Consider the following 12,929-nt stretch of genomic DNA (forward strand, 5'->3'; position numbering starts at 1 on the left):
GCCTTGGTGGCCAGCTGCTTGCGCGGGGCCTTGCCGCCGGTGGACTTGCGCGCCGTCTGCTTCGTGCGAGCCATAGTGTACAGCTAGAAGACCGAATTACAAGTGAGCGCAAGCTAAGAAAGCTCGGTATTTATAACACCCTGCGAGCTCTGATTGGACCGGAGACTGCCTGCTTCTGCTTTTCTCCATGCCATTGGCTCGCATGTGACTCCCTCGCAAAGGAAACTCCACCTCTATATTAAGACGCACGATTATTTTAATACAAACGTCTTCCACGTGTCACAATGATAAAACGTGGGGTTGAACATCTAAAGCGCCTTGCAAGTTGTTAAATGACATTGGGGATTTTGATAAAAACAAGGCTTATACACGAAGTCATGCTTCGGATTCAGAACGACCGGCCGACCGTGCCGGTGCTCCTCAAATCTGAGAGCACGTCAGGACAGCCGGACAACTCGTCTTGGCTGATTACCGTGGTCCTAACCACACACCCAACACCCCAGTAGCATGTAAGTTTGCCCGTCGGCCTAACTTTGCAAGGACTGTGACAAGGCTTCAAAATTCAGGTTTCCGCCAACATAGCGAAAACTGGAGGGACGATAGCGGTTGGCGCTGATAACTAAAGGACCCTTTATAAGTTCACCCGCGAAAAGTCGGAACAGAACCGTACAAAGTGGAACACTCCCGTGTGCCTGCGGCCGGCCGCGGTTGCGCAGCCATGGGACCCCAGTGCCGAGCGCGCACTCTGGTCCGTGGCGGGGCCCGCCCTGCACACTGCGGGACTGGGGGCGCCTGAGACGTGTTGTAGCGTCTCACGGCGGGGCGCGCAGTTGTCCCGCTACTCCACAGCCCTGGCGCGCCGGAACGTGATGGTCCTACAAGGAAGCCCGAGCACTGCAAAGTACAGCAGCGCTTTATGTCCCATCTCGGACCTGATGTTCTCCATCCTTTAGCGAACCGTCAAGGGGCGCCCCCGAATTTGAAGGAAAAATGGCTTCAGTGATACGAAACCCCTACCTTTGCGGCTCCTGTTTCAGGGTGCTTTTGGTCAGGTCCGGGTCTTCGTGGCTCCTGGGCTGCGTCTCAAAGGTCGCCCGGGCGAGCGCAGCGATTTGGGCCCTGCGCCAGGTGATGCTTTTTCGTGCCTAATACGGGCTTTGGTTTCCCTGTGGCTTTCCGCGTTTTTCTGCAATTTGATTCTGTTCCCTGTTCTTTCCCTGGTAACTCTTTCCCTTCACTCACTCGCCACATTTGTGGGCAGGAGCGACTTTTAACACTGTTTTTCACCCTGCTTAAAAACACTGGGCAGCTGAGCGAGGCAGGCTTTCCCCTGCGGGCGCCAGAGTTTACTCCAGGATACCGTGTCGCCTAAGACTCCGGCGGCCGCGCTCGCTCACCCCCTCCGCTAGGCCACCTCTTGGCTTCCTCGTCATGCCTGGGGTGGTTTTTCTCGCCCACTCCCTTCTCGCACCCTGCAAGCCAGAACTGTTCACCTCTGTGTTTCCGGTCTGTTGATTACTGGACAAATGTCTGCTCCTCGAGGAGACGCTCTGCCCAAGTGCACCCAAAGCCCGTGGGCTGTTTGCCTGCAAGCCCGCGTTCCTGGAATCCGCCGGCTCAGGGAGCTTCCACCCGGCCTCTTTGGGTGGTCCTGGCCTTCTGTCGGCCGGTGGAATACTCTCAGCAGTCCTCTTCACTTGCAGCTAATACAAACCCACAGCAGCCGGCCTCATTAAATGTGTCCTGTGTTATTTTTAAATGAAAATCTCAAGATGAACTTGAATCACTAAGAAGTCTTGCGAGCCCCTTCTGATGCAGGAAACCAAGGGGAAAAGCAGCGTCTTCCCCCAGGGCTTAGCTGGTGGCTGGACCTACAAATCAAACTGGCAAAGGCTTCCATTAACGGTGGAGACTTTCTTAACTATGCATAGCGTAAAAAATAAATAAATATGCATAGGGTAGGCCTTGTCCAAAGGGGTGAAACCTGGAAAGGATTGCATTCCTGGGAACATTACACAAATCCAGTTAAGTAAGGAGCAGGCCTGGAGCCCTTCAGGGCTGGCTTTACACCGAAAATTGTCCTTTATAAGTAGTTTTACAATTTCTCTGTCTGCTTTTTCTCAAAATTGTTCTTATACCCAAGTGACTTATTCTGGGGTGGAATCTTCTGCTCTCCTGTATAACAAACTCGGGAAGGTCTCTGGATCAATGTCTTGGGGGTATCTACATGGTTGGGGTTCCAGATGCACTGTCCCAAATGCATTTTGACTGGCTGGGTACCTTTTTTTGGGACTGAGTACTTCGAATTAAAGGAAAACTTGTCACAGGATAGTGTAGGTCTTTGCTTTCAGTGATAACGGAAGTTAACACTAAAAACACACATTTAATTAGGAGGTAAGAAAAGTGGTAAGCAGCTTTAGTGTGGGGAGTTGATAAAAATCAGACCAGCCCTTCGTTAAAGGGCATGACAAGAAAAGCGGACAGGACCCCACCCCAGCCTGAGCAGCTGGAGGGGCTCTGGAGAAGGGGTCACTGGCCCAGAGGCTGCAGGCTGCCGTCCAGTGCTGCAGGCCAAGTTAGAAGCATTGCAGGCAGGCAGGCAGGGCTAGGCCCTGCAAGGACACCATGTGGAAGACAAGCTATTTTGCAACAGTAGGAGGGACACTGTGCTGTGGAGCAGACCTCAGCATGAAAGTAACAAGTGCAGTCACATCCTCCCCGGGGGTAGGACTCAGAGATTGACTTTTTTTTCTTTTGTGGTACCGGGGATCAACTGGGTCATTGTGCTTGCCAGGCAGGTGCTTATGCCACTGAGTTATCTCCCCAGCTCTTGATGTTCTAAATAGGTATCGGTCACCTTGAAAAAATCAGGAAGAGTCACCCCCTACAGGAAGAGGCCCTGTTCTGTATTCATGCCCTCTTGCTATATGACCTGCTCCCCATTTAATTTTACTGAGCAATGGCACATGTGGTCTTATTGGTGGCCTGTAGCTTTGTCCCGCCTCTTGCTCACCTAGCTAGTTTCCATGTTTTTCACCTTGGACCCACTTCACCTCATGGTGTTGCTCTATAAAAGTCCCTAGAAAAGGCAGCTTCCTATCCAAAAAAAAAAAAAGGTCAGCCAAATAACTCAGCAGATTAAAGCACCTGCAAGCAGGTATAAGGGCTGGGAGTTTGATCCCCAGGACTGCTCTGCCGCCCCACCCCAGGGGCGCACAGAGACTGCAATTGAAACTGGGATGGTGGCTTATACCTGTAATCCCAGTTCTCGGGAGGCTGTAAACAGGCAGATCACTATGAGTCCAATCTAGTAGTGAGCCCCTGAACACCCTATAGACCCTTCCTTAAAAAATACAAAAAAGAAAGAAATGGCAAATTCCTTGGCAACCCACTCAGGTGCCCTTCTGACCTTCTTGGGCAGAAGCTCTGCTCTTAACCTCCGCTGTTCCTAAAATTCTTTTGTTTTAGAGATAAACTCATTCTAGATATCTTTCAAGTTAAGATTTTCATTCCCCTGTATCACCAGGATAAGCAAGACTGTACCAGGCCCGGCATCCTATCTCAGCCTGGCTTCCCAACTCACCCCTGCACCCTACCACCACTCTCTCCTCCCCTCTGTGGCCTCTGCTTTTCCTAAAATCAGGGACTTGGAGGTTCAGGGCCGTGGTGGTGGATTTCAAAGCACAGCTGAATGTCTTCCTTCATCCCTTAGTTTGATGCCCTCAATCTGAAAGGATAGTGAGGTTGTCCACATTCAAGGCCAATCCAACTTGCTTGACCAGCTGTTAAACAGACACTTTACACTGATAACACACCTGAGTGTGGGGTTCAGAGGCAGGGACCCAAATGTTCTGTTGAAAGCCAAGCTTCATTCTGCCTTTAGCTATACTGAGGCATCTGTAGGCCCAAGTAAAACTACTCCTTTCTCTCCCTCCCTCCCTCCCCCTCTCTCCCTCCTTCTCTTTCACTGTATCTGTCTGCCTGTCTCTCTGTTTTACAAAATGGGATATGGCAGGGAATCAGTCATTTGCCTGTTTTGTTAGGGTCACACTGCTGCTGAGCGGTGTGTGGAACCTGAGCTTGTCACCTCGTGAGCTGTGCTGCAGCTGCGCGGGTCTCTGTCTGCAGCTGTTCTGATCGCTTGTCAGCCATAAGGAGCTCCGTTTCCTCCCAGCCCATCAGAATCTCCACGTCCCTCTCCAGTACAAACAGGTATATTTTACTGAGATCCCCTTGACCATTAACAGTACCCACCCAACCTACCTGTTCCTTAGCTCTACCCAGAAGGGCAGATCCTAGCAATGCCAGGGACACTTGGCCCTGAGGACAAACATTACGCAGTCTTCCAGCAACCCCAGCTGTCTCCTGATGTGGGCCGGGCCCTGGACACCGTGACCAGATGACAGCATCCTGCTAATGTCTCCGGACGCCTGGACTTAAAATCAAGCAGGAAAGTCCCAGCCTTTCACCCTGATGGCCGGGCTGCTCTCAGCAGGGCAGCAATCAACTCCTACTTCCTGTAGCCCTTGCCTGTTTGTAAATTCTTTCTATGCCCCGTGGGGCCCATGTTTCACGCAGCATGCCTCGAGCAGCAGGGGCTGAGCCCAGGGACCTTGCACTGAGCCACATTCCTCAGCTATCGAAACATTTTTAAAATTCTGAGGCAGAGTCTGGCTATGTCATAAAATTGTCCACATTCTACTTTAACTTGTGATTCTCCTAGCTTGGCCTTCTAGAAAGCTGGGATTACAGCCGCATACCCCCAAGTCACTGTTTGTTAGGGGAAAGCCTTGTAAGTCTCTCACTGCTTCAGAAAGCGCAGATCATGCATTTCAATCATTGGCTGTCTGAGAGCCCAGGACTGTGCTGTCTCCTGAGCCCGTTCTTCTCACCAGACAAGTCACAGAAGCCAGAATTCAGCCAAAGTTGGGAAGCTGGGGCAGGAGGATGAGAACTCTGAGCCCAGCCTCGGCAATTCAGTGGCTGAGAGAAACCTGGTCTCAAAAACATGAAACAAAATTTTAAAAAGGGGCTGTCGATACAGCTCAGGGTGCAAGCCATGACTTCAACCTGCGGTGTGGGTGGAATCAGAATTCCTATTCCTTAAAGTGGAACCAAATTCTAAAGGAAACCTTAAAGCCTGGGAAGGTCTCTCTTTTCTCCCAGAAGGCCAGCGAGGCTCCGCCCTGCCCCTAGGCCAAGAGGATCAGTCCCACTGGCCTCACAACTTCTCTCAGCCAGTGTCACCTTCTGGCCATGCCTGGGCCAAGCACGTTGCACACATATTCAGTGTCATTAAATCTAAGCACTTGTTTATTTGGTGGTTTTTGTTATTTTATTTATTAATTTATTTATTTCTGTATTTAGTACAAAGTCTAAAGGGTCTCACTGCAGCAATAGGACTCGTAGTGATCTCTTTTTTTTTTTTAAATATTTATTTATGTACGTATTTATTTATTTATTTTGTGTGTGTGTGGTCAGCTCAGCCCACCAGGGGGCGGGGCTGGCTGGCATGTGGTGCTGGGGGATTGAACCGCGGTCCCTGTGCTTTGCTTATCTTAGCTTGTTCTAAGTAAGTGCTTTAGACCACTGAGCCATCTCACCAGCCCTCGTAGTGATCTCTTGTTTTACAGGCATGCGCCACTACGCCCAGTCCTATTCGCCTTCTCAGTGCACCCTGGGGGCGTATTTGCTTGTTTTTAAGACAGGGTCTCAATCTGTAGCCCAGGCTGACTTTGAACTCACTATGTAGCCCACATTGGCCTTGAACTAAAAGTGATCCTCCTGCTTCTGCCTCCCAGTGATGGGTTTACAGGCCTGCACACCAGGCCCGGCAGAACCTAAGCATTTTGTGCTTGGCTTTTAGTGCCCAGTTTCCCTCTGGTCCTTGGGCATCTGCTTCCAAAGGCTCATGTCACACGAAGCTGCCTCAGTAAATCTCTTTCGGTTTCTCTCTTTAACCTTCGTGGACCACACCTGTCCACTGCCCCCACGTGGATTTGCTTGTGTTTCTGAGATCTAAGCTTTTTCACAATGTCCAGGCAGATTCTTTGCTGATTCTCCCCCTTACCCCATTGCAAAGGAAGCAGTGACGGATTCCAAGGATCTCCTCTACAATATCTGAGACTATTTACATTAAGTGTATGGGTCAACTGAATTTGGAGCTGTAACTATGCAAAACTATTAGGCTCCTTTTGCTTCCTGTTATCTACTCTAAGGAATGTATTCTTGCCCTCTGTTCAAGGCTGTTTAGTACTGAGTAACTGTTTCCCTCCCCTCCCTAATCTAATTCCTGCAAACATAGTCAGCTTAAGTTGTATCTCGTAAATCAGCTTGCTCAACAAGCCCCTGCACGGGCAAGTTGTGCATATGGCTGAACTGTGAAAGACCCCTTAGTCTTGTGGTTTTTGCTTTAAAACACCTTGCTCCCTGGGCTAGGTGCCCTTCGGTCTTCTCCTGCGTGAGAAATGGCTGGCGGCCCTGAGCTCAGTAATAAACGGCTCCTTTAAATTCTAATTCGGCTTCTATTGCAGTTCCTATTCTGAACTGACCCATAATATAAGTACTTACAAAACATTTCTTTTTTTTTCTCCTTGTTGATTAGCTGCGATGAATAATTTTGTGGTTTTCTCATATTAGGAGAGATTAATGTTCCAGAAGATGTTAGCAGTGTTTTAATTTCCTTCGATCTTACTCAAATATGGTGTATTTGCCTTTCTGGTGTTCTGTGGACTTTTTGCTGACCCACAATTGGCTCAGTGACAATTTTTTTTTGTGTGTGTGTGATACTGGAAATCCTTCCTAGTGAGCTACATCTCCAACCTTTTTGTGTGGTTTTTGTTTGTAAGGTTTCAAACTGGGATCTACCTGAGGCAATTCTGCCTCAGCCTCTTGAGTGTGTACAGAGGTGTGTCACCACGCCCAGTTGGAAACCCTCTTAATTTTTTACTTTGAGGCAACATCTGTCTAAATCACTAAATTGCTTATCCTAGCTGCACACTCACCCATAATCCCTGCACTCTGGAGGCTGAGGCAGGAGAATGCCTTTGGCTACAGAGTGAGTCTGTTTCTAAATAGTCAAACAAAAGAATGTGTAGCTTGGCAAACCTTCCTGCCTCAGCCTCCCAGAGTACTGAGATGCTGTGATTACAAAGTGTGTCCCACCTCAACGGGCTCCCGATGTGCTTAATGCGAAAGGTTGGGCTCAATTCTTTTGTCTCCTGGTAAACAGGCAAATGTGCTGCTCAGTACAAAAGCTTGTCCTACTGTGCCCTTCTCAGAAGCTGTGCTTTCTCTGTTTTCAGCGTTCCTCCTCCGTGTGCAGTCCCTCCAGTGAGTTCCGGGTAGCCCTTCCAGCAGAGGGCTTCCGTCCTCGCGGAGCCTCTCCGGGCTCCCTGTTCCTCTCCAGCTTCCCTCGGCCTGCGGCTTTCACCCTGAAGCACACTACAGAATATTTTCCCACAGTGCCGCCCTCATTATTTTTTCCTTGATGTGCTGGGGACTGAACACAGGGCCTTCACACTGAGCTACGCTCCCTTCCCTTTTTTATTTTTATTTTCAGACAGGGTCTGGGTTGCTAGATTGCCCAGACTGGTTGACACCTGTAGTTCTCCTGCCTCAGCCTCCCAGAGGGCCGGGATTACCGGCCCCGCCACCACGCGGACTAAGCTCCTACTTTTTAATCTGTCTTGCAGACATCTCCGAAACTGGACATCGGTGGAAGAGACAAACCTGTCCGAGGTGCCGTTGCCCTCTGGCTTCAGCGCAGGAGCGGAGGAACAAAGACAGCGCCGCGAGGGTCGTTCTTCAGCAGACGCTCAGGCTGCCCGCGATGAGAGCAACCGCTGGGTTAAGCCCTCATCAGGAATCGGCAAGCCGGCAGCCTGAGCTGCAAGCACCCTGCCCGGGTGTGCTTGGGTGTGAACCCGGCGCAGGGCGCGCTTGACTGAGCCTTGACCTTAGCTTTATTTATTTATTTATTTATTTATTTATTTATTTATTTGTTGTCATTTATTTGTCATCATCTGCATCCCAGGCCGTTTAAATTTTTCTTTCTTTCTTTCTTTCTTTCTTTCTTTCTTTCTTTCTTTCTTTCTTTCTTTCTTTCTTTCTTTTCTTCCAGACAGAGTCTCACTAGCCCAGGCTGCCCAGGACCTCAACAGCAAGCCTCCTGCCTCAGCCTCCAGGATGGTGGGATTATAAACCTGTACCGCCACATTTAGCTTGTTAGTTATCAGTAATGAAAGAAGGCCAGAGTGCTTCCTGAGCACATTTTCAGTTGTATTGTTAGCTAGCTTAGTGGGAAACGGTAAACTAAAAGTTTTTTTTTTTTTCAACAAATAATACACTGCATATATTCTTCTTAGTGGTTAATTGCTGTACAAGATGCGGACTTGTGATCCTATTTAAAAGTTTTGATTTATAAATCAATCCATTTTTCACATGGAAACTGACAATAAGGATTCTTTTCAGGGGACCTTTTGTTTTGGTTTGGTCTTTTTTAGACAGGGCCTTGCTGTGTAACTCAGGCCAGTAGAACTCTGTACACCAATCCTCTTGCCTCAGCCTCCCAGTGCTGGGATTACAGGTGTGCAACACCACATCCAATCATTTCATGGATTCTTGTTAAATTTTAGGAGACATGAGAAGAGTTAAGCAAGGGTTTTTGTCCCCCCCTCCAAAGCTGACTGATGGACCACCTCACCTGGCACTGACCTGCAAAGCAATTCTAGCCAGTAGGCTCTACTCTTTTTCTAAATCCACAGCCTTGCCTAGCACAGTGGCATATTCCTATAATCCAAGCACTCAGGAGGCTGAGACAGGAGGATCACTGCCAAATCAAGGTCATCCCAGATTATATAATGAAATCTTGTCTCAAAAACAAAAAACAAAAAAATCCACTGAGGCACTAAGCTGATCTTTAGCCTCCCTGGATAGCAATGAAGCTAATCCCGCCAAGGCCAGTGTCCCTGCACGCAGCCTTGAGTGCTGGGCCTGGAGCGGTCATCTTGGCTGGTAGCAAGTCCTAGTCTGACAGTGCGTCCTACGGATGGCTCCCTGTGTGCTCCTGTTTTCCTTCTCCTGTGTTGTTTATTGGGCTCAGGCTGCCCCCAAAGTTAGCAGCTTAAAACAACAAATGGTTGGCAAGCGCAATGGCCTGCGTTCAATCCCCGATTCTGAAAAAAAAAAAAAAAAAAAAGATAAAACAGCAAATGGATCACATCTCGGCCTTTCTGAAAGCCAGGTCAGAGTTCCTTGGCTGCATGGCTTTGGCCTGGGGCCTGCGGTGCTGAGGAGCCACCGGCCCCACGTGGCTCAGTGCCACCGCTCCTCGAGGTTCCTGCAGATCCTGAAGCTCTGTCCCTTACCAGGCAGCTCCAGGAGGCTGGTTCCCCAGGACACACAGGAAAGACCTCTTGCCCCCAGAAATCTAGCACAGCTCCCTGTGGTGCTTACACTCAAGGGAACTGAGTTGAGCTCAACTCATTGAGGGAGAGTATCGGACAATTTTGGGGCATTTCCAAAAACTATCATTGGTAGGCCGAAATTTAAGCTTCACATAGAAAATACCCTCCCAGGTCTGTATTCCATCTGAAATGCTAGATCTCAGAAGCGTACATCCATACTCATTGGTTTTCGCTGTGGAAGAAGTAGAAGGCTAAAACTCTGATTAAAGCGCCTGCAAGCGGGCACAGAGTTGCGGGTTCAATTCCCAGGCCTGCCGTGCTGGCCCTGCTCCCAGCCGCTGAGAGGGCAATTGAGCCTGGGCGTGGAGGCGCGTGCCTGTAATCGCAGCTCTTGAGAGGCTGTAAACAGGCAGATCACTACAGGTCCGATCTAGTAGTGAGCCCCTGAACACCCTGTAGACCCTTCCCTAAAACACAAAAAATAAATAAGACTGAAACTAACTTTGTTTCTTTAGAAAAGCAAAATTTTATTTTTACAACTGGAGGGACACTTTGAAAGATTGGAGGGACACTTTGCCCCTGGGACCTAATATCCCTCACTCAGGGACGTGAGGTGATGCAGGGACCCGCAGAAGCCAGCCACGAGGTGGGGACGGCACCGCACACCGGGTCTCTGCCGCGCGGGTGAGCAGAGAGGACCTCAGCCAACCAGGCTGTGCAGGCCACATGCCAAGCTCACCCCAACGCTGTACCACTAGGCTCTTTGGAGACTCCAAAGGTACAGCTAATTTGCTGAACTTTTAGCACCAGTTATGACTCCCCAAGAACCAGAGCGCCCCTCTGAATAGCTCGCTGTAGCACTTTCAGCCAAATTCAGGTTTGCTCGCGGTTCTTTTAAGACTTACGCTTACTAAGCACTGTTTCAGGAAACTGGAAACACACCAAGGTTGCTCGGTCCTACGCCAAACAGTCGCTCGGTCACCAGCTGTGGTCAGATCTGCACCAAGCAGGCCAGGCCCCGGGGAGGAGGTAGCCACAGGCGGGATGGTCACGGGGAGCCCCTGGGGACGTCAGTCGTCCGGGCCACCGAGGCCAAGGCCCGCGCCACGCTAGGGCTCACGCACCCCAGCCTGGGTGGGCAGCACCATCCGCCCTGGGTTGAACACAGCCGCTTAGTTGAACCGTCTCCTTGTTAATATAGAACGCGTTGACGCTGCCTCAATAATCTGTGTAACTGGACCGGCCAAGATTGTTTCAGCTCCGAGCAAGAACCGAAACTACCAATATTATCAAGGTTCCCGCCAGTTTCAAGCGTAAACAAGTCTCCCCCTTCCTTATTCGTTGGGCGTGTCAACAGCCTCTCTGCGAAAACGGAAGTGGCTCTGAAAAGAGCCTTTGGGGACAGGGGGAGGTCGCGGGCTTCAGGCCCGCTCCCCGCGGATGCGGCGCGCCAGCTGGATGTCCTTGGGCATGATGGTGACCCGCTTGGCGTGGATGGCGCACAGGTTGGTGTCCTCGAACAGCCCCACCAGGTAGGCCTCGGAAGCCTCCTGCAGCGCCATGACGGCCGAGCTCTGGAAGCGCAGGTCGGTCTTGAAGTCCTGCGCGATCTCGCGCACCAGCCGCTGGAACGGCAGCTTGCGGATCAGCAGCTCCGTGGACTTCTGGTAGCGCCGGATCTCGCGCAGCGCCACCGTGCCGGGTCTGTAGCGGTGCGGCTTCTTGACGCCGCCGGTGGCCGGCGCGCTCTTGCGGGCAGCCTTGGTGGCCAGCTGCTTCCGCGGGGCCTTGCCGCCGGTGGACTTGCGCGCCGTCTGCTTCGTGCGAGCCATGGGCGGGAGACAACTGCCAGCACCGAAGACGCGTCTGGAGCCAGGGCGCGCGGAGCAGTATTTATACCGAAGATGCGGTCCTGATTGGTCACAACTGCTGGCGGCGTGCCCTGATTGGCTTTTATCTGAGGCTGTTTCCAATCGCTGTGAACCGCCTTGTGTTACGGGTTTTTGAATTTCGAACACTGACGTTAAAGATTCCCACAATGAAAAGAAAATGGGGCTTGAAATTTGTGGAGGTCGCTCCAAGCTTTTCTAAGAACATTTTCTTATTTCAAATAATGGGACAAATAACAGGTAAAATACACTCAACTAGCCACGTGTCCTAACTGCATTTAATGACAACCGAGACAGCAAAAATGGTTTAAAAATAGACAAGCACTTTGGCCCCTGGCCTCTTTAATGTGAGATACCTTAGTGTCGGCAGTGCTGGGAGAAAGCGGGGAGGATGGACATGCGCTTAACTGATAGCAAAAGCAGTTCTAACACAGATTTCGATCCAAACTGGTGCTGGATGCCGGCCCCGCCCCGGGGCATGCTGGGACAGCAATTGAGACTGGGCGTGGTGGCCGTAATCCGGGTGTTTGGGAGGCTGAAAACAAGAGGATCACTACGAGACTGATCTACGTGTGTGAGAACCTGTAGACCCTGTACTGAATACATTTATAAACAAAAACAAACCAAAAAACTGCTGCTTGAAGCGTCACAAGAGCAAAAATATACATCAGGACGCACTTAAAGATTTATAAATTTTTATTACCCAGTAACTTAAGTCTTTCCCAGTAAATATATTATTTTTTTATTTTTATGTATTTTGCGGAATCGGGGATTGAACTCACGCCCTTGCACTTGCCAGGGAAGCACTTATTCCACTGAGCCATCTTTCTGGCCCCATTAAGTTTAGATATTGCTGAAAAGCGCCTTGTATTTAGGACGGGGTTTCAGTGGCCAGAGAAGGTGTTTCACCCATATTTACATGCTTGGAGACTCACAGGAATGTGTATGTAGGAAAGAACGAAGGATGGTTTGCTGGTTGCTTCCTTTCCAGACTACTTAGGCTTTACCTGGACCAAGTATATAACTTACTTGAATAAATTGTGAAATATATTGCGTACTTAAAACCATTGGCTAGTGGGGAAGAGATACATCCAAATATGTAAACAGGATGGTCTGGACAACTACACTGTATATTTCTACTAGTCCGGAAAGCAGAAATTTGGTTGGGCTTTTTTCAGTCGTTTTGGATTTTCATATTAAGTTTAATCATCTTTCAATTTTGCATCAATATATCCGGTAATATAGCTGGTTGGAAGACAACACTATGCATTACAACAAATATGAAATTCACATTTAATTGTTATTCCACATTGCTTGTAACCTTTGTTGCAATACCCTGTGCTTTATAAGGAAACACTAGCTTTTTGATTAAGAGTGTACAGTTCTCCAGCAGAAAAATGGAAGGTGGCTCTGAAAAGAGCCTTTGGTTCCGGAGGCGGCCGACAGCCCTCACTTGCCCTTAGCCTTGTGGTGGCTCTCGGTCTTCTTGGGCAGCAGCACGGCCTGGATGTTGGGCAGCACGCCGCCCTGCGCGATGGTGACCTTGCCCAGCAGCTTGTTGAGCTCCTCGTCGTTGCGGATGGCCAGCTGCAGGTGTCGCGGGATGATGCGCGTCTTCTTGTTGTCGCGCGCA

At 49.9% G+C, this 12,929-nt stretch overlaps 1 protein-coding gene and 1 pseudogene across 1 annotated transcript; both read right to left on the reverse strand.

Moving 5' to 3' along the window:
* The window catches only part of LOC101571557, a 413-nt pseudogene extending 339 nt beyond the window's left edge, over nt 1-74 (reverse strand).
* Nucleotides 75-10,661: 10,587 nt separating this feature from the next.
* On the reverse strand, nt 10,662-11,484 carry LOC101562550 (histone H3). The gene has a single exon (XM_004628422.3). The coding sequence runs from the start codon at nt 11,237-11,239 to the stop codon at nt 10,829-10,831; it is 411 nt and encodes a 136-aa protein (XP_004628479.1). The 5' UTR covers nt 11,240-11,484; the 3' UTR covers nt 10,662-10,828.
* Between the last annotated feature and the right edge of the window lie 1,445 nt (nt 11,485-12,929).

Source organism: Octodon degus, unplaced genomic scaffold (assembly GCF_000260255.1).
Source record: "Octodon degus isolate 3935 unplaced genomic scaffold, OctDeg1.0 scaffold00023, whole genome shotgun sequence".
In the NCBI taxonomy this organism is placed as follows: domain Eukaryota; kingdom Metazoa; phylum Chordata; class Mammalia; order Rodentia; family Octodontidae; genus Octodon; species Octodon degus.

Excerpts from the sequence above, each read along its gene's own strand:
- LOC101562550 (XM_004628422.3), bottom strand. The coding sequence starts at position 11,239 with ATGGCTCGCACGAAGCAGACGGCGCGCAAGTCCACCGGCGGCAAGGCC.